The sequence below is a fragment of the Castor canadensis genome, chromosome X (assembly GCF_047511655.1).
Source record: "Castor canadensis chromosome X, mCasCan1.hap1v2, whole genome shotgun sequence".
Classification (NCBI taxonomy): domain Eukaryota; kingdom Metazoa; phylum Chordata; class Mammalia; order Rodentia; family Castoridae; genus Castor; species Castor canadensis.
In genome coordinates this window covers 61,102,051-61,124,143 of record NC_133405.1, presented here as the reverse complement: position 1 = coordinate 61,124,143, position 22,093 = coordinate 61,102,051, and the positions used below count along the sequence as shown (strand labels likewise).

Genomic DNA, 22,093 nt, shown 5'->3' with positions numbered 1-22,093 from the left:
TCTTGGTCTTTATATCAAAATTACTCCAGAAATATTAAAGCTTTAAATAAAGCTATAAGTATTGAAGAAACATAAGCAAATAAAAACTATTTTGGTGTGGTAAGATATTTCTAACCCAATACAAAAAATCCACAATGGTAAAAAAATGTGGTTATATTAAAATTATAACTAAATATGATATAACTAAATTATAATTATATCTAATTATAACAAGATTAGTTATATTAAAATTAAAACTCTTCTGCTGGAAAGAGAAAATAATATAAACAAAATTAATAGAAAAATGTATGCAACACATCAATCATTTTCTCAGTTCAAAAATAGTGCTTATAATTAGTAGTCAAATAGACAAAAAAATGTCTATTGCTTATTTAGGCCCATAAGAAAATTATGAAATAAATCATGGTATATAAATATCATGTAAGTTAAAAACAACAAAGATTTTCACATATTGGTATAGAAAGGGTTCCTAAATATAATAAATGAATAACATAAGTTATAAAATATTAGTTGTGTCAATAAACACATATAAAGTTATTTTTCATATAACCTGAGACTTCTTTGAATGAAGAATTAATGTGTTCCTGAAAATTCATAGTGAATTTTACCACGTCATTCATGTGGTAAAGTTTTGTAATGTATCACAGCATAATAAATGTCACATTTTAAGACAAAATAATGAAGGTACACCTAGTGCAAGTTGACTTAAACCCTTTTTATTTTAAACTGGAGGGAAAAAACACCACTCTTTTATTGGTTCTTCAAGTATATTTTTCCTCAAGTAAATAGAAGCATCTCTGAAGAGCTTTGAAAATTTTCAGAGTAACTCTCAAATAACTGTATAAGAAAAAGTCATTGTAAGAACTAAACTACAAAGCAATGAATAAAAATGCTTTGGAGAATTTTCTGTGCTCTGTATTTAAAGAAAGGTGTTCTTCTAAGTGCTATGTGTTTCAATACTTAAACATTTCATCTTTGATATTTTTAAAACCCACTCTACAAAAAGACCAAAATGTAAAATTTTAAATAATGCATAATTTTGAAGTGTTACAGCAAGTTATACACTCTGCTTCACCATGACGTTTGTTCTTTAAACTCATATGTTCAAAATAGTTTCCAGACCTGAATAACCCAAATTTCTCATCCCATAAACAGTTGGCTCAGGATCTCAGTCAGCCTGTCACTTTGTTCTATTTATTTATTTATTTATTTTTTTGGTGGTACTGGGTGTTGAACTCAGGTCCTCATGCTTGCTAAGTAGGCACTCTGACATTTGATCTATTCTGCTAGCCATTTTTGCATTGGTTATTTTTGAGTTATGGTCTAGCTTTCTGCCTGGGCTAGCCTGGACTATGAACTTCCTATTTGTGTTGTCCAGCACAGCTGGAATGATAGGCATGCACCAATGAACCCAACCATTGGTTGAAATGTGATCTCTTGAACTTTTTGCCTGGGCTGCCTTGGGACCATGATCCTCCAAATCTCAGCCTCCCCAGTAGCAGCTAGGTTTACAGGTGTGAGTTACTGCACCTGGCCTGTCACTTTGCCGTTATTCTTTAGTTGCACAGACTCTCTCCTGTTTAGGGTAATTCTCATTTCTGAATTTGAAACATATGTGGATTAAGTTCCAACCATTACAATGTCATAAATGAATATGACTTTTTTTCATGGGTTCCACTTTCATGCACTAAAAACATTTCAAGAGAACTAGAGGGAACTAAAAGAAGGAAAAAATAGAGGCTTTGAGAATCTGTTCAGTTTGGGTTGGAGTGCCCCAATTAAAATGTGATTATCTTGCCTTTTCAGAGGGTTGTTCTTTATTTCTCTTTATTCTATCTGACACCCTTTTCAATTCTCAGTTTCTATATGTTCAAATAGGAGTGGATCAAAATCACATTTTAACATTAGTTTCTTTTTTCTTCAGCACCTTAGTTATGAAACATCCTTTTTGTTCAAATGTAGTATAAATGTATATCTTTTAAAAACCAGTGTATTCTCAGTACTTTAAGGATTTTCTCCATAAATAAGTTTTATTTTATTCAATTTTTGTCTGGTTTCTCAATTTTACCAGTGGCCTCAAAATCTGGATCCTCATTTTTCAAAACCTCATCACTTTCATGACGTATAATCTGCAGGCATAATCCCTCATTATTTTCATAGGAGCACCAGTGGGCTGAAATAGCTTAAGTGAGAGTTTAAACTTTTACCTGAGCATACAATTACTAACTAAATTAAACCTCTACTTCATCACATTTCCCCAGCACATTTTAAATGGCAAATACCCCTGTATAGCCAGACAGCATGCACTCTTGGCAGCAGAATGGGGAATTTGCATCATTTGGCTATGTTAACATTTTCTTAGCTGAGCTTAAGCTTTTTCCATTACTTCTTCAGCAGCTTCTGTTGCTGCTGCTTCTGTTCATGAAAGTCCTTTGCTATTTTGGTCTCTTACACAAAAGGAACAGAGGAAACATTTAGGGTAACTATGGTGACTACTCAGAGCCCAGATCAGGACCAAAATGAGAATGAACACATCTCCTTAAGAAGGCAGTGGAACAATATACATTCTTCTAAGCAGCCTGTGGAACCTTCTCCAAAACTGATCATAACTTAGGGCACAAAGCAAGCCTCAGCGAATATAAAAAAAAAGAAACAATCCCCTGCATTCTATCTGATCACAGTGCACTAAAATTAGAACTCAACAACAAAAAGAGCAACAGAAAATACATGAACAAATGAGTGCTGAATAACACATTGCTCAATGATCAGTGGGTCATAGAAGAAATAAAAGAGAAAATTAAAAGGTTCCTGGAAGCTAAGGCAGTCCTAAAAGGGAAGTTTATAGCCATGAATGCATATATATTGAAAGGACAGAAAGATCTCAAATAAACAACCTAATGCTACATCTCAAACTCCTAGAAAAATAAGAACGAGCAAAACGCCAAACAAGAAGAGGAGAGAATAATAAAAAAAGGGCCAAAATTAATGAAGTAGAGACCAAAAAAAAAAGAATCAATGAAACAATATCCAAATCAATAAATGTAATACAGCACATTAATAGAAGCAAAGACAAAAAACTAACATTTGATCATCTCAATAGATGCAGAAAAAGCCTTTGATAAGATTCAACACCACTTCATGATAAAAGCGCTAAGAAAAGCAGGAATAGAAGGAATGTACCTCAACATTATAAATGCTATTTATGACAAACCAATAGCAAACATCATACTTACTGGGGAAAAACAGAAACCATTTCTTCCAATGTCAGGAATAAGACAAAATGTCCACTCTCCTCACTCATACTGAACATAGTCCTGGAATTCCTAGCCAGAACATTAAGGCAAGAAGAAGAAATAAAAAAGAATACAAATAGGTAAAGAAATAGTCAAAGTATCTGTATTTGCAAATGACATGATCCTATAACTCAAAGACCCAAAAAACTCCACTCCAAAATTCCTAGACATGATAAACAGCTTTAGCAATGTAGCAGGATACAAAAACGACTTACAAAAATCAGTAGCCTTTCTGTACACCAACATGAAGAAATTGGGAAAGAATATAGGAAAACAATTCCATTTACAATAGCTTCACAAAACCAAATACCTAGGAATAAACTTAACAAAGGATGTAAATGACCTGTACAAGGAGAACTACAAACTACTGAAGAAAAAAGTTGAGGAAGACTACAGTACATGGAAATATCTCTAAAGCTCATGGATTGGAAGAATCAACACAGTAAAAATGGCTACACTACCAAAAGTAACCTACATGTTCAATGAAATTCCCATTAAAATTCTAATGACAGTCATCACAGAGATTTAGAAATCTACCCTAAAGTTCATTTGGAAACACAAAAGACTACAAATAGCCAAGGCAAAACTGAGCAAAAAGAGCAATGCTACAGGAATCACAATACCTGATTTCAAACTATACTACAGAGCCATAGAAATAAAAACAGCATGGTACTGGCCCAAAAACAGATATGAAGACTAGTGGAACAGAATAGAGGACCTGGATACGAATTCACACAGCTACGCCCACCTTATTTTTGACTAAGGAGCCAAAAACATACGATGGAGGAAAAAACAGCCTCTTCAGGAAATGTTGCTGGGAAAAGTGGTTATCTACCTGCAGAAAACTGAAACTAGATCCATGCCTGTCAACCTCTACCAGTATCAACTCAAAGTGGATTAAGAACCTTAATGTCAGATCTGAAACCTTGCAGTTAGTACAGGAAAGATCAGGGAATATCCTGGAAACAATAGGTATAGATAAGGACATCCTCAGCAGAACTCCAGCAGACAAGCAACTAAGAGAAAGTGTGGACAAATGGGGCTACATGGAATTAAAAATCTTCTGCACAAAAGAAATGGTCTCTAAACTGAACAGACCACCCTCAGAGTGGTAGAAAGTATTTGCTAACTGTACATCAAAGGATGGATAACCAGAATATACAGGGAGCTCAAAAAAACTAAAGTCCCCCAAAATCAGTGAACCAGTAAAAAAGTGGGCACTCAGATAAACAAAACTTTTTCAAAGGAAGAAGTCCAAACGGCCAAAAGCACATGAAAAAATGCTCACTATCCCTGGCCATGAAGGAAATGCAAATTAAAACCACACTAATATTTTAGTTCAGACCTGTGCCAATAGCAATCATTAAAAACACCACCAACAACAAATGTTGGCGAGGATGCAGGGTAAAAGGAACCATCATACGCTGCTGGTGGGAATGTAAGCTAGCACAACCACTTTGGAAAACATTATGGAGCCCTCTTCAAAAACTAAATGTAGATCTGCCATATGATTCAGAAATACTACTCCTAGGGATAAACCTGAAAGAATGCAAGACAAGTTATTAGAAAAGCACCTGCACACCCATATTCATTGCAGCACTATTCACAATAGCCAAGTTATGCAGAGTCAAGATGCCCCGCTACCAACAAATGGATTAAGAAAATGTGGTATTTATCCACAATGGAATTTTACTCAGCCACAAAGAAGAATGAAATTTTGTCATTCTCAAGTAAATGGATGGAACTGGAGAACATCACCTTAAGTGAAGTTCACCAGGATCAGAAGGCCAAAGATCGCATGTTCTCCCTAATATGTGGACTTTAGACCTAAAAGAAATGCAGTAATACTATTGGACATGGGTCACACACTAAGGGGAGAACGCATACAGGAGGAATAAGGAAAGGGAAGGAAATCTAAAATATGAATGTGGTTGATATGTCCACTATAGAGGAGCGAATAAAGTAATCTTAAACTGGCAGAGGCCACTATGGAAAAGGGAACAGGAAGTAGTGGAGAAGTCTGGTAGAGACGAACCAATGTGGGTTTCAATACACAAGTGCATAGAAGCAAAGCTAGGAATCTCTCTGTATAGCTACTTTTAGCACAAACTAGCAAAAACGCTATGCCTTTTTATTATCTCCCATGTTTTCTCTTCAACAAAATCAGAGAAGAAGAGGGCAGAACAGGTTCTGCCTGGAAATGAGAGGGGGAAGGGGGACTAGAGGGGATGGGAAAAAAAAGGGGAGGTGGCCCAAACAATGTACACATATGTAAGTAAATATTAAAATGATTTTAAAAAAGAAAACAAACAAAAAAGGAAAAAGATTCCAAAGGAGAAGATTCATAAACCTTTAAACAAACAGACAAAAAAAAAAGAAGGAGGTGACAGCAACTGCAGAGGAAGGGAAAGAGGAGATGGCAGGTACCACCTACTTGATCAGGTTGGAAACAGCTAAGGGATCAGCTAGCCTCACCTCTGAGTCACAGCAAAAGGAAACTGTGTGCCACAAGGACAGCATGGAAGAAGACTTTGTTAAGCATTTCTCATATTACCCCGCCCATTAGATTTATTTCCAGCTGTCTTCTCCTTCAACCAATCTTCATTGGCTGGGCAGGTGTGATAGACAAACATGCTGCCCAAGGAATGTGTCAGTCCAACAGGTTTCTAGGCTCTACCCACCCTCTTCAACCTGTTGAAGTGGCTGAACTATCCAGCACAGACTGCTTGCATTTCAGGAATCTTAACTGTACTGCCATGTAAATCTTTGTCACCTCTTCCCCTCTCCCATTTCAAGCCTTAACATCCATTGAATTTGAATTACCTTTTGTTAAGGAAAGGACTAGGAGAAAAAAAAAAAACACTCATCTGCAAGCAGAGCATATCTTAGTTTAGTGTGCTTTGGAATGTTTATTTTCTGCATTATGGAAAATACAGGGAAATTGCTAAACTTTGGTGAGTGTTCTAAGAGACAATAAACATTGTGCACTCAATGTAGAAGTTTTAAGGGTACTATTATGTGTGTTGTCTGGAAAGCACAATACATATCCAATTTGGGAATCTATGCAGCTATGGAGTCAGTAGAACTTATTCATTATAGCCTTCATTTTAGATCTGGCATAAAAGTAAATCTACCATATAGATTCTTGAAGTATACTAAAATTTCATATTACACAGGCACTCTCAAAAGTGCAATGGTACTGCTAGAATAAATAATTTGCTTCCTAATATTGTTTAAAGAGATAAACAACATAAAGATCCAAACACATGACTGGTTAAATATATGTCATAGAATGTAAATATTTTTACATCTAAATACAAGGGAAGGTACCCATTACTAAGCAAAGATAAAAACAAAATACTAAACTTTATACTGTGAGGCTTAGAAAGACTCTTAGGAAAAGGAAATTTTATGCTTAGAAACTCAAAAATGTTCAAATCCTGCTTTCCTTCTGCCACAATTTTTCCCATAAGGCCCTAAAGGAAAATATGTGTATTGAGTAATGGCAAATGTGAATTAAGATACTACTTTATAATTTGCTTATGCCTTGTGCAAAGCCCTCTAGTAAACTGACCTTAAGAAGTCTTCTCTTCTTACTAATCTCACAGATCCAAGGTATAGAAGAGGTGAGAGTATGATGTCACTTACCCCATGGTAGTGACCTCTTCCCCAGTCAAGATAAAGGGTGGGCCCAGAGCATGTAAAAACAACTTACACTGATAGCCTTTCTTGGTAAGATACTCTTGCCCTTCTCCCCCTTTTCTACCTCCCATTTATTTTATGCCCCCTTCCTTCTTCCACTGCCCTTTTCCCCTTCCTTTTCTAATTCCACTTTCTTCTTCTTTCTTTTTTTTCCTGTTCTGCCTTCCAGACCCATTCCTCTCCAATAATTCAAAGGCATATATTCCAATAGAAGAACTGAGACCTAGGAAATATATCAAAATGTTAATAATACTTATCTTTTGTTAAATTTTCCTTTTCCTAAGTATTCTCTACTTTTTTTTCTGTAATGATCACTATATTTTTTATTTAGGAGAAAAATGTTAGATATTTATAGCATGACACACTTTATTTGACATTTATTTAAGTTGCAATAAAAGAACATGAAAAAAGTATCAAATGATGTAATCACTTCAGCGAAAGGCAAAGTAGAACATATTACAAAGAAAACATGTTATCTTTAGTTTTCAGTTACATTATATGAGGCAACATTTTTTATAATATTGTCATGTTCAACACCTCAGTGACAAATAATAATTTCACTATGATGAAATTTACAGGCCACCATTATATAAACAAATTCACAGAAATCAAATATGATTTTGATATTCTTAAATGTATGCTAATCTTTTTTTCAAGCTGTTAAATTTCAAAATGTATTGTTCTAGTTAGTATAAGTACTGTGTTTCTATAGCAAAATAATAAAGACACAACTAGTGCAAGCAGATATAAACCCTTAGTCTTTTGGGCTGGAAAAAGAAATAAGAAAAACACTTGCATTGGTACTTCAGGAATTTTGTTTTTTGCAAGCAAAACAATTGTCTAACAACTTGTCTAACAAATTTGTCTAACAATTCTCTTTTCAAAGTTACAATTTAATAGAAACATGACAAAAGGACCTCACAAAAATCAACACTCTATAGCACCAAATGAACAACATGCTTTAGATAATTAACAGTTTATGTATTTTGAAGAATATTAAACAGGCTAAATAGAATAAACTGTTACTTAAGACACTTTTTAGAACTTTTTAAAAAAGGTCTACCAAGAAAATTTGAAAACACAAGACCATAAAGAGTAATAGTGTTCAGGTTATAGAGCAAGCTTTATTTTTCTCCAAGGGTACATGAACCTGCTTCACTTCTGCTTGCTTGAATTTTTAAGATTCTTGAAAATTCTTTTAGCTGGTCTCTTTTATTTTCGGTATTTCCTTTTTCCATAATCTTTGCCATCTTGATAGTAGATGCCATTGACTTCTCCTGTATAGTAATAGATTGATTTCAAGATGACATTATCATGTAAAATTTGACCAATTTCAAAGTCCTCATCAAGAATAGCATCTTCTTGTGGTTCCAGCTTTCCAATCTTAGGAATCTCAGGAGGACTAAAGAAATTGAAGAATGATGCATTAGGAACCACTCTTGGCTGGATTTCAATTTCTCCAGTAGCAGTTGTGGGGTTCTGGGTGGTTGTCACAGTAACATCCTTTCCTGTTCTCCAATCTATATTGCAACCTTTGCAATCTTCAATTTCCCATCCCCAAGAAAAGAAGGGATCATTGTGATCTGGTTTTGACTTTATTATGTATGTCTTCATCAGGAGCTCATTTCTGAAGTAAGGATTGGGTAGAAAATGAAATTCAAAGGTGTAACTTATGGGCTGGCCAGGTTTTGAGAACTTCAGGCTAACATCCGACAAGAACTTCAGAATGGGCTCATCACACTTTTGAATCATAGGCCCAAGCTTGTCAACATTCTTCAAAACTGTAAGCCAGTAGTCAGGAATGCCTTTAGGATCTTCTCTTTTAGCTTTTCCTTTCCGAGCTCTTTTAAGATTTACTCTTTCTTTAGGTCTTGTCTCAGGAACTCTTTTATGAGCTTCTCTTGCCTTACACTCTATTACTGCAACCCTTGCCTTACACTCTATTTCTTTAGGCTCTTCTTTATTGTCTGTCATTGTGTGTGGGGGTTCTTTAAGACCTTCTTCTGGAGTTGCTTCCACACAATCTATAGAATCTGCTTTGTTTTCAGCCTTTACCTCACAAATTTCTTTAGGAACTTCTTCTCCTTCAGCCTTTAAATCTGGGATTTTTTTAGGAACTTCTTCAACCTGAACCTCGGATTTTTCTTTAGCGTTTTCTTCTTCCTCACCCTCCAAGGGAGGCATTTCACTGGGGATGTCATCCTGCACCTCCTCATCACTGCTGAAGTCCTCATCTTCTGAATTCCATTCGCATTCTTCTTCTGTAGGCTCGTATTCTGCATTGATGATTTGAAATCGCCTGTCATATAAAGGCTTATTTAGTTCAGCATACTTTCTTTCAAGATCATGAATAGCTTTTAAGAACAGGGCATCTACCTTGTCACATTCATCTTGAATATTTCTGAGCGCCTGCACCCGATTTCTAACTGCCTGTGGCAGCCTACCCACGAAATTAGTACCCGACGGAGCACGCCGTGCCCTTTGGGAAGGCTCAGGTGCCCTCTTCTTTTTGTATAAGCGGCTGCGGCTGCTGCTGCTACTGCTGTTGCTGTTGCTGCTGCCGCTGCTGCTGCAACTATTGCTGCTGCTAGAGCTACTGGTGTCAGATTCTTCCCCAGAATCACTAGCGAAGCTAGTCATCTCCTCTTCAGCAATCCCCTGGGCGGCAGGCTCCGTGACCATTTTAAGATCCGCTTCTGCCATGTTGCAAGCCTGCAAAACTCGTAAAAGACCGCGCGCCCGGCCGGAGGTGGGCAGAAAATGACTCACGGATGCTCGGGTGGCGTCGGCGGAGGCCGGGGTTGCGGAGGTGGCAGCGACAACAGCCACAGCAGCGCTGAACCGGCAGGGCTTCAGCGGTGGCGTTGAAGGTAGCAGCAGCGGAGGAGGCGTGGGGGAGAGACGCCGTGGCAAGGCCTCTGCTGGCTGCAGCTGAGGCAGACAGAGGCGTACTGCAGAGGAATGGCGCAGTATGAAACCCAGAGAACTCTTCTCCGTTTAGATCGAGAACCCCCTTTCTGGCAGTAGGACCTCCCGTTAATTTCGTTCCCAGTGTGCTTTTAGTTCACTTCTCATTTGCTGGGCAAGCTCGTTTGACAAGCCCTAAACCCAATGAATGGCAAAACGCAACGTTTTCCCCCCCTCCCTCTTACCGACTCCTCCCACCTTCCCAGACGCTCTTTGGTGGCTGAGGCACACACCCTTGGAATATCAGTCCCCTCCCTTCAATATTCTATATAGTTTTATAATTTAAAAAAAAATACAAGGGTAGACACGAGGTAAAAATACCAGTCACAGTTCCTAACAAGGGAAGAAGAGGAGTATCTTTTCTCAACTTCCCATTCCGAAATCCTGTTTGGTTGGTCACGGTCTCGACAAACGTTTTAAAAAATATTTGTATGAAATCGCTCTAAATGGCATCGTTGGAGAGTGTGACTACGGATACTTAAAGAAAAACGAACACTATTTTCTCTAAATATTCTATGAGCATGTATTTTTACAGTGGTAAAAAGTGGGGAGTCGTTTATTGGCGGGGGGGGAGGGGCTAGACAGCAGGCATATTGCATTCCACGTAGCTGATTTAGTAAATGCTGTCTGATGTTTGGCAAGCCTGGTTTATATCCATCCACAAGGTTTACGAACCCATGTTTCCGTGAGTCAGTTACATCATTTTTATTACATTTCTGTATTTAAGCTGGCATATTGTATACCCCAATTTTGCTGCAGAATTGCCACGTAGCCTTTTTCAGTGCTTGTAACAAGGTTTTATATAAAACGAAGGGACATTCAAATGTTAGGTACCTTTAGTAAAAAGCAGACGATTTATTTCAGACTTTTGTGCAGCAGGTTTCAATTCCACGAACTGCAGGATGGGAGGGGGATTTTGTGCTAATGAAAGTGCATCCTCTGTCAGTGTATGAGATGTCATCTGCCACCAATATCCTTATTATTGTTAAAATTTTATCCATATTAAATAAAGATTTATACGTTCCGAAAATATGTGAATAAACTTTTACAAAATTAAGTTTAAAAACATATTTATTATTTTTATTTACAGGATTCCTTTCTGCTACAGAACAACTCCCTTGGTACAACCCGTGTTTACTTTTCATTGAAAGGTAAGGAACATATTTAGCTCATTTTTGTGAATGACAAGAATTGCCCATCAGAATTTAAATAATCTCTTTTAGAGATTTAATTGGAAGACATCTTGCTATTTTTAAAGAAGCACAGAAATCCAGAGGTGATTTGGCATACAAATGTGGAAAATAACCTAAAGACATTTCCTATGTAAACTTAGTCATGAACTACAAGTAGTCTATTAAAATACGAAATGTTATTAATTTAAAATAAAATATTAAAATTAGATTAACCTTTACACTGATTTCATTATAGAATTTCTGCTTTGTCATTTAGTCACATATTTTTAAAAGTTAGGCAAGACTTTTTGAATTTGTAAATAAGTTTACTTTTATTGTTTATCTCTCAAAGCTCATTGTAAAGATAAAATTTCAACGTAGGAAATTCTAATGATAGCAAAAAACACCCAATCTTAACAACCATATATTAATCACTGTTAAAATTTTGATGCATTTTCTTCCAGAAATTTTCTTGTGTATATTTAAATTTGCCAGTATGTGGGTATTGCTTAATCTATGTGATATCATATTGTTTTGTAATTTGCTAATTTAACATTAATTAATTTTAGCTATGTTTTTGTGATAAATGAGCAATATCTTATTTTTAAATAGAAAATAGACAAATGTTCTTTAGAAATAATTACCTTAATTTATTTACCCAGATTGCACATCATCTTTCCTACATACACATTCTTTTCCTGTATTAAAAAAATTGGCCGTGTATGCCTAGATTATGTATTTTTATGCATTTGAGAATATTAGTATAGGATAAATTTCTACAAATGAGGATGCTGGACTAAATTGCATGCTCATTTTATTATTTTATACAGAATGCCAAGATCTCTCCATAAAGGTTATCACAATTTGCAATACATTAAGGGTTCATTTATTCATAATTCTATTAATATATGTTTGTGCCCATTGTGTGCCAGACACATTGGTAGAGGAAGGCAGTACAATGGTAAATAAAGTATATTAGATGTAAATTCTTTCACTTCACAATTTTAATCAAAACATAATACTGTATAAGCAATGATTAACACCAACAGGGTTAAACCATAAATATTGTTCAGTAATTTATTTTCAGTTAAAATGATGGGCATATTTATAATGGATGTTCTTAAATTTCTATAGTGTCTTATAATACTTTAATGATTTAATTTACAAGTTAAGCTTTGTAACACCAAGAATTAGTATTTTTGAAGTAACAATGAGTTAGGGATGTAGATTTTTGTTTGATTTGCAGTGCTAGGGATAGAAACTATGGCCTTATACATGCAGCACAAATGCTCTACATTGAGCTACACTCTTATCCCTAGATTTTTAACAAAATTGTTTTTATTATCTAGTTAATTCTTAGAAACCATTTATTTGATAATCATTCTGGCTTTTTATATTTTTCTTTTTCTTTATTATTATTTTAATTTTTTTATTATTCTTGTATTAGGGTTACAATGTGAAGTTTACAAAAGTTTTACAATGTATCATAGTTGAATTCATCCCCTCCACCATTCTCCTTTATGTCCCCTCCCCTATTCCTGAAATAGTTTCAACAGGTCTCATTTTTCTATTTACAAACATATGTACAGAATATTTCCACCATATTCAGTATATGCTTATTTTAAATGCCTTTTTCACCATATTAACTGAATTGATTGTGTCTAGTTCTAAATTATTTTTTCTGATCTTTTGGATATACTTTTTCTGTAAACAACTATTGAGGCAGTTTTTTGTTTCTTTGGGTTTTTTTATTTGTTTGTTTTGTGTTGTTTGAGACAGGGTCTCCCTATGTAGATATGTAGCCCATGCTGGCCTCAAACTCCTTAGTCTCAATAACAAGGTAGCTTTAATACAACTTTATATATTTTTTAATGGTACTTTTTTTCTTTATTAATTTATTCATATGTGCATACATTGTTTGGGCCATTTCTCCCCTCTGCCCCCTGCCTCCCCCCTCCCTGGCCCCTCACTTCCAGGCAGAACCTGTTCTACCCTTGTCTCCAACTTTCTTGAAGAGTGGACATAAGCAGTAATAAGAAAGACATAGCGTTTTTGCTAGTTGAGATAAGGATATCTATACAGAGATTCCTAACATTGCTTCTATGCACATGTGTATTACAACCCGAATTGGTTCATCTCTACCAGACCTCTTCACTACTTCCCAGTCACCTTCCCATCTTGACCTCTGTTGTTTTAAGCTTACTATATTAGCTCCTCTGCAGTGGGCACATCAAACACTTTCAACTTTTGAGTTTCCTACCTTTCCCTATTCTTCCTGTATGTGTTCTCCCCTTAGCTTGTCACTCAAGTCTAATAATATTACTGCATTTGTTTTAGATCTAAAGTCTGCTTATGAGGGAAAACATAAAATCTTTGGTTTTCTGAGCCTGGCTAACTTCACTTAAGATGATGTTCTCAAGTTCCATCCATTTACTTGCAAATGATAAGATTTCATTCTTCTTCATGGCTGAGTAAAATTCCAATGTGTATAAATACCACATTTTCTTAATTCGTCAGTAGTGGGTCATCTTGGCTGTTTCCATAACTTGGCTATTGTGACTAGTGCTGCAATAAACATGGGTATGCAGGTGCCTCTGGAGTAACCTGAGTCGCATTCCTTTGGGTATATCCCTAGGAGTGGGATTGCTGGATCATATGGCAGATCTATGCTTAGATTTTTAAGAACCCTCCATATTGTTTTCCAGAGTGGTTGCACTAGCTTGTATTCCTACCAGCAGTGTATGAGGGTCCTCAACCAACATTTGTTGTTGGTGGTGTTTTTGATGATAGCTATTCTGGCATGTCTGAGGTAAAATCTTAGTGTGGTTTTGACTTGCATTTCCTTTATGACCAGAGATGGTGAGCATTTTTTCATGTGTTTTTTGGCCATTAAAAATGGTACATTTTGATTGATAAAAGTCACACAGTAAATGAAATGCAGAGAACAAATTAAAAATAACTCAAGATTCACCAAGGTAATTACTATTCACATTTTTAATAAGTATCTCCCAAATAATTTCTCAATATGATGTATTTATATTCCTTAAATTAGTGATAAGATTGAATGTGTTTTCTTAGGTATATTGTCCATTTGAGACTTCTGTATTTATGACCTTTGTTTCTTTCCTAATGAATTTAGAAGGTAGTTAATCAATGTTGAAGTCCTGAAGGTAAAATGACTTTGGCCTTGATTTAAGGCGACTATGATTCCTTTAGAAAATACCTCTGTTATGACTAATGATTATGAGCAAATGGGACTTACTTACAGTTTTCATTCTAAAGGTATCTGCTTAGATTTTCTTTTTTGCATTATTTTCAAGGGTTACTTCTGGGAATGTCTGGAGAATGAAAATAGAAAAAAACTTATGAAAAAGTAATGTTAATAAACTATTGTGATTTTCAATTTGAAAGTATTTTTCCCTAGCAACACACCATAAAAGTAAGCAACTTTTTCCAGTTATAGTACTGTACTTTTGTTGTATATATTCTGCCTTAGATATCTTGTAATATGCTTTTATATTTGTAACATTTTTGTCTATTATTTAATATTTCCTTCGAAAAAAATAAGAGTTCTTTATATTAAATTTAATTTATGTTATACCATATATTTCCTACTGTGAATATATTTATAAATAGGAGGCCTACTATGTCATATGTTTATTTTTCATAATGTTATATATACATTTCTTGAACACTGATGTGTTCTTTGTTCCATTATTTCTTGATAGTTTACATGAGATAGTGCTTAACACAAAATCTGTTATTATACACAGGTTGAACATAGCTCTTGGACTCGGTTTATACCTTCCCTGATGTGAATATATGTAGTCTCTTCTATAACCCACCCCAACACATAATACAAAAGTTGTGTATTATGCCACCCATACAAAATAGACAAGTACAAATATAGCTGTATTATCTTTTTTTTGTAGATATCTAAGAAGATAACTATTACAAGTTCAATTATTTTTGAAGTTTTTGTTTTTGTATTGGATGAGTCATCCAGGTAAGTTTTATCTGAATACTCTGGTTAATACCTTTTAAAAAATAATTTTATTGGAGTACAATATGCACAATACTTGTATATAAGGTATTAAAATTTATTAATTTTGATAAATATATGTATACCTATGAAAGCATCACCACCATCAAGGTAATGAAAAATATTTATGATACCAAAAGTGTGCTTATATAACCCTTTGAATCCCTTCCCTTGGCTAAAGGCAATCACCAATTTGTTTTCTGTTTTTGTAGATTATTTTGTATTTTCTAAATTTTTACATAAATGAAATCATGGAGTATGACTCACTTTTTTACTGTGTTCTTTCACTAGTATAAGTTTTTTGAGATTCATCTATGTTGTTCTGTGTATCATGAGGTTTTTTATTTGTTGTTGAATAGTGATCTTGGAACTACTGTAGTTTATTGAAGGACATTTATATGGTTTTGAGTTTGGAGTTACTATGAACAAAGTTGCTATGATCCATTTGTATACAAGTCTGTGTGGGCACATGTTTTCATTTCTTTTAGAAAAATAAATGCTAGTAGTGGAACAGTTGGATCACATGGGGGGGGTGTATGTTTAATTTTGAAAGAAATTACCCATTTCCCACAGGGGTTGTGTTTTTGTTCCCAGCATCAGTCAAGACACTTGGTATGGTCAGTCTTTTTAAATGTAGCTGTTCTAATAAGTATGTAGTATTATCTCATTGTTTTTTTAGGTTGTGTTTCCCTAATGATGAGTGATGTTGAATATTTTTCATTGCTGATTTGCCATCCACATATCTTCTTTGATGAAATGTCTACTGATATTTTGTCCATTAAATATGGACTGCTTGTTGTCTTACTATTAAGTTTCGAGAGTTCTTCATATACTGTATATACAAGTCCTTTATCAGATATAATCTTTGCAAATATTTTCTTGAAGTATGGATTTTCTTTGCATTTCCTTAATATTGTCTTTTATTGTTTTCTAAAACCAGAAGCTTAAAATTGTAATGACATCCAAGTTATCTTTTCTTTTTCCTTCTAAGCGCACCATGCATTGTGTGTTATTGCTAAGAGACCTTTGCCATTCCCAAAGTCACAAAATTGTTTCTAGAAATTTTGTACTTTTAGGTATCACACTTTGGTCTAATACAGTTTTATGTATAGTCTAAACAGGAAGTTCCTTTATTTTTTGAAGAAGCACCACTTCTTCAGAAGACTCTCATTTCTCCATCAAATTGTTCTGTACATTTGTCAAAAATTTTCTTTATGTGTGTGGACCAATGCAGTCTTTATTCTGTTCCACTCTCTACTAATTTTAATCACCTGGTTGGTAGATATGTATTTATTAGATGTATTTGGAAGGGAATAAGAACCAAATTGTGGGATAACAGAATTTTATTACAGTGGAGGTAGTTATACCAGCTAGCTCTGCATCATAGACCTTTCTTTTCTTCCAATTATTTGAGTGAAAGTGGTAAATAAGAGCAGTGAAAACCTAGAAGACAAATCAAAACAATAAATACAAATGTTCTATTTTATGAGTTGCCAATATATAGCTATCTATAACCTAATCAAAGGAATAGTTTTAGCATTTTTAGGAACACAGATAATGCCTTTGTTTTTCTAATCTGTTAGGGACATCTATTTATTAAAATGGAAATATAGTGTTTTTAAGCTGCTGATAAATTATGGGTGAATAAGGAATAGTATATCCTATACTATACAATAATATAATATAGTATATTCCTATACTATATAATAACATTGGATGTTATTTTTCCATGGTATTATTTTCAAAGTAAAAATAATTGATTTCATACTCATCCTTCTGGTAAGAGTACATACAATTGAACAGAAATATGATATATAGCTTTAGCTTTTGTTTATTTAAAAGGAAATATTTGTGAATTTCATTTCTGGCACTATAGCTTTAACTGCATGGAGTCTAAAAGGGGAGTTAAGTTTAATGCAATGGCAGATAAGGAAAATCAGTTAGTAATTTGGGTATTTGGTATAATGATGGTGCTAAATTTTTTGATAAGTAAACATTTTATATGTGGCATATAATATGATGTTTTGATAAATATGTATATACACATATGTACCTATACATATGTAGAGATTGACAAAAATCAAGCTTTTTGTCACATACATTCCCTCACTTCTTTTTATTTAGGGTGAGAACACTTAAAATCTACTCTCAGCAGTTTTCAACTATACATCATATTGTTATTGACCATAATTATCATGATGTACAATAGATCTTTTAAATTTATTCTTTCAGTCCAACTGAAATTTCGTGTCATTTGACAAACATCTCCCCAGTACCTTGTCTCACCAACGTCTAACCACCATTTTGCTTTCTATTTTTATGAGTTTGGCTTCTTTACACTCCACATATAAGTGAGAGCTTCTATCTTTCTTTAATTTTCTGGCTTATTTCATTTAATATAATATCCTCAAGTTTCCTCCAAGTTTTCATATATGACAAGATTTCCTTATTTTTTAAGGCTGAATATTATTCCAGTGTGTATGTATACTGCACTTTCTTTATCTTCTCTTCTGCTTATGAACACTTAAATTCAATCCATGTCCTATGTAAATAATGTTGTAATGAAAATGGATGTATAGATATTTCTTTTTTCCTTTTTTAATTGTTTAATCATTTGTTCATATGTGCATATGTTGTTTGGTCCATCTCTCCTCCCTACCCCACTTCTTCTCCCCCATCACCTTGCTTCCTGGCATAACCTGTTCTGCCTTCTTCTCCAATTTTGTTGAAGAAAAGACGTAAGAGATAATGAGGAAGACATAGCATGTTTGCTAATTTGAAACAAAGATAACTATATAGAGAGATTTCTAGCATTGCTTCCATGCACATGTCTACTACAACCCAAATTGGTTCATCTCTACCAGACCTTTACACTACTTCCCAGTCACCTTGCCATAGTGGCCTCTTTTCAGTTTAAGATTACTTTATTCGCTCCTCTACAGTGAGAACATCAAACACTTTCAAGATTTCCTACCTTTCCCTATTCCTCCTGTATGTGTGCTCCCCTTAGTGTGTGACCCATGTCCAATAATATTGCTGCATTTATTTTAGGTCTACTGTCCACATATGAGGGAGAACATGCAATTTTTGGCCTTTTGAGCCTGGTGAACTTCACTTAAGATGATGTGCTCCAGTTCCATCCCTTTACTTGGGAATAACAAAATTCCATTCTTCTTTGTGGCTGAGTAAAATTCCATTGTGTATAAATACCACATTTTCTTAATACATTCTTTGATAATGGGGCATCTTGGCTGTTTCCATTCCTTGGCTATTGTGAATAGTGCTGAAATAAACATGGGTGTGCACGTGCCTTTCTGATAACTTGACTTTCATTCCTTTGGGTATATCCCTAGGAGTAGTATTGCTGGATCATATGACAGATCTATGTTTAGTTTTTTAAGAAGCCTACATATTGTTTTCCAAAGTGGTTGTACTAGCTTATATTCCCACCAGCAGTATATGAGGGTTCCTTTTCCCCCTCATCCATTCCAACATTTGTTGTTGGTGTTTTTCATTATAGCTATTCTAACAGGAGTGAGAAGGAATCTTAGTGTGGTTTTGATTTGCAAGACATTTCTTGATACTGATTTCTATAGTGGCTGAAAAAGTTTACATTTCTGTCAACAGTGTACAGGATTCCCTTTCCTGTACCTACTTATCAAAAATAATTATCTTCATCTGTTCGATGGTAACCATTTACAACAGTTATCAGGTGATATGTCATTTTAATTTGCGTTGCCTCAATGACTAGGAGCGTGGAACTTCTTTTTCACATACCTGTTGTTCATTTGTTTGTTTTGTTTTGAAACATTCTATTTTTTAATCATATTTGTTTTTACTATTGCCTTGAGTTTCTTACATATTTCAGATACTAACACCCTTGTGGGATGCATGGCCTACAAGTGTATTCTCCCATTCCGTAGGATGACATTTTACTGATGATGGTTTCCTATTCTATGAAGAAGCTTTTTAGTTTAAAACAATCCAGTTTTGTCTTCCTTCCTTCCTTCCTTCCTTCCCTTTTTTGTTTGACAGTAGTGAGGTTTTAACTCAGGGCCTTACATTAAGAAGGCAGGCATTCTAACACTTGAACTATGCACCTGAATCCTTATTGCTTTAGTTATTTTTCAGATAGGGTTCCACACTTTTTTGCAGGTGGCCCAGGACCATGATCCACTTACTTACACCTTCCATATAGCTGGGATTAGAGGTATACCCCACTATGTCCAGTTTGTTTGTTGAGATGAATTCTCACCAACTTTTCCCATGACTTGGCCTTGAACCTTTATCCTCCCAATCTCTGCTTCCCGAGTAGCTGGGGTTACAGGAGTGAACCAGGATGCCATTTTTTTTTTTTTTTTTTTGCTTTTCTTGCTAATGCTAGTTTTCAACTTAAAATACCACATAGTGGTCAAAACGTGAAGCCATATTACAAAGAAATACTTTTACAAAGGTATTCGGAAGTCTTTTGCCTGTAATACCAATCTGAAGAATTCTCATGAAAATTCTAATAAATTGTGCCCTTTTGATTGCAAGTTTGGTTGTATTTTATTTAACCTTACTGAGAATGAATGAAAATTTCAAAGAATTTAAATAGTGAACACTGTTCATATATTTTTACATCAATAACTATTTCTAAAATTTGAAATTATTTCAGACACAGTAAATGACCAAATTAACATTTTCTCTCAAGTTTTTGCCTGAATACCTAAATATATTTAATTGATTCCATTAGGTACCTCTTCTGAGGGAAAATTAGTCTTATTCTAATGTAGATATTCTTCTTTTTGTTTTTTTTATTCATATATTCATATGTGGATACATTGTTTGAGCCATTTCTACCCCCAGCCTCCTACTCCCTCCCTTTCCCCTCCACCACTTTGCTTCCAGGCAGAACCTGTTCTGCCCTTTTCTCCAATTTTGTTGAAGAGAAGACAGTAATAAGAAGGACAAAGCATTTTTGCTAGTTGAGATAAGGATAGCTATACAGAGAGATTCCTAGCATTTCTTCAGTGCACAAGTGTATTACACCCTGAATTGATTCATCTTTGACTGACCTCTTCACTACTACCTGGTCACCTTCACATATTGACCCCTGTCACTTTAAGGTTACTGTATTAGTTCCTCTGCTGTGAGCACATCAAACACTTTCAACTTTTGGGTTTCCTACCTATCCCCATTCCTCTGTATGTGCTCTCCCCCTTAGCATGTGACCCAAGTCCTACAACACTACTGCCTTTGCCCTTGATCTAAAGTCTGCATATGAGGGAGAACATACGATTTTTGATCTACTAAGCCTGGCTAACCTCTCTCAGGATGATGTCCTCCAGTTCCATCCACTTACTTGCGAATGATAGGATTTCATTCTTCTTCATGGCTGAGTAAAATTTCATTGTGTATAAATACCACTTTGTCTTAATCCATTTGTCAGTAGTGGGGCGCTGTGGCTCTTTCCATAACTTGGCTATTGTTAACAGCACTGCAATAAACATGGGTGTGCAGGTGCTTCTGGAGTAACCTGAGTTGCATACATTTGGGTATATCCCTAGGAGTGGGATTGCTGGATCATATGGCAGATCTATGTTTAGTTTTTTAAGAAGCCTCCACATTTTTTCCACAGTGGTTGCACTAGTTAGCATTCCCACCAGCAGTGTATGAGTTTTCCTTTTTCCCCACATCCTTGCCAACACCAGTTGTTGGTGGAGTTTTTGATGATGATGGGTATTGTGCACAAAACTTATGCACAATAGACATTCTTCTCAGCAGCCCATGGAGCCATCTCCAAAACTGATCATATCTTAGGGCACAAAGAAAGCCTCAGCAAGTATAAGAAAATAGAAATCACCCCATGCATTCTAACTGATCACAATGCATTAAAACTAGAACTCAACAACAAAAACAACAGAAGAAAACATGCAAACAATTGAAATCTGAACAAAACATTGCTCAATGATCAGTGGGTCACTGATGATGTGTTTACCTTTGTATGTTATTTGTTTTTCTTCTCTTACAGCCTTCAATATCCTTTCTCTAGTCTCTGTGCTTGTTTTTCTAATGATAATATGTCATAGGGTAGTTCTATTTTGGTCAAGTCTGTTTGGTGTCCTGGAGGCTTCCTGTAACTGAATGGGCATAGCTTTCTGTAGGTTTGGGAAATTTTCTGTTATTATTTTGTTGAATATATTATGAATCCCTTTTGGTTGCACCTCTTCTCCTTCTTCAAAGCCTATGATTCTCAGGTTTGGTCTTTTGATGGAGTTGGTGAGTTCTTACATATTCTTTCTGCAGGTCTTGTGTTGTTTGACTAATAGCTCTTCAGTTTTTCCTTTAATTTCAATTTTATCTTCATGTTCTGAGATTCTGTCTTCTTCTTGTCTGCTGGAATGGCCTTCCATTATGTTTTGTGTTTCTGTTTCATTTTTTTTTCTGAGGTTTTCCATATCATGGATCACTTCCTCTTTAATATTTTTTATTTTTGACTTTAATTTATTTATCTATTTATAGTGTGCTCTGTTTCACTTTGGTGTTTATTTAGGGCTCCTATGATTTGTGTCTTCTCATATTCATTATTTTTCATGTCTTGAAATTTCTTGAGTACCTCTTGTACATTTTGATTGACCATGTCTGGTTACATCTCCAAGAAATTCTCAGTGATTACTTGCAGGATTTCTTTTTTGAGTTTGTTCTTGTGGACATCATTGGATTCCTTGGCATCACTTATCTTTGTTTTGTTGGAGTCCAGAACTGAGCCTTAGTTTTATTCATTTCCCTCTGAATCCTGTATTAAATTATTTTTGGAAGGAGAATTGTTTCCATCCCTTTTTCATCTTCCCATCACTCACTTGATACTATGCAACTATGTTCTTGATAGGCTAGTTGGTGGTTTCAGTCATCTGTTTTCTTTTTCTTGGTTTAAT

General features: G+C 35.0%; 2 protein-coding genes across 2 annotated transcripts in view; one reads left to right on the top strand and one right to left on the bottom strand.

Annotated features, from left to right (window-relative positions):
• Window positions 1-7,099: 7,099 nt before the first annotated feature.
• Nap1l3 (nucleosome assembly protein 1 like 3) lies at window positions 7,100-10,090 on the bottom strand. Its single transcript, XM_020186408.2, has one exon. It carries the CDS (start codon window positions 9,696-9,698, stop codon window positions 8,208-8,210), a length of 1,491 nt encoding a protein of 496 aa, XP_020041997.1. The 5' UTR covers window positions 9,699-10,090; the 3' UTR covers window positions 7,100-8,207.
• A 111-nt stretch (window positions 10,091-10,201) lies between these two features.
• Fam133a (family with sequence similarity 133 member A) overlaps window positions 10,202-22,093 on the top strand; it is a 35,714-nt gene continuing 23,822 nt past the window's right edge. The window contains exons 1-3 of the mRNA XM_020186409.2: window positions 10,202-10,647; window positions 11,053-11,113; window positions 15,067-15,140. The gene's annotated coding sequence lies outside the window, so the exon portion shown is untranslated. The remainder of the gene's footprint in view (window positions 10,648-11,052; window positions 11,114-15,066; window positions 15,141-22,093) is intronic.

Coding starts and splice junctions, on each gene's coding strand:
- Nap1l3 (XM_020186408.2), bottom strand. CDS start 9,698: ATGGCAGAAGCGGATCTTAAAATGGTCACGGAGCCTGCCGCCCAGGGG.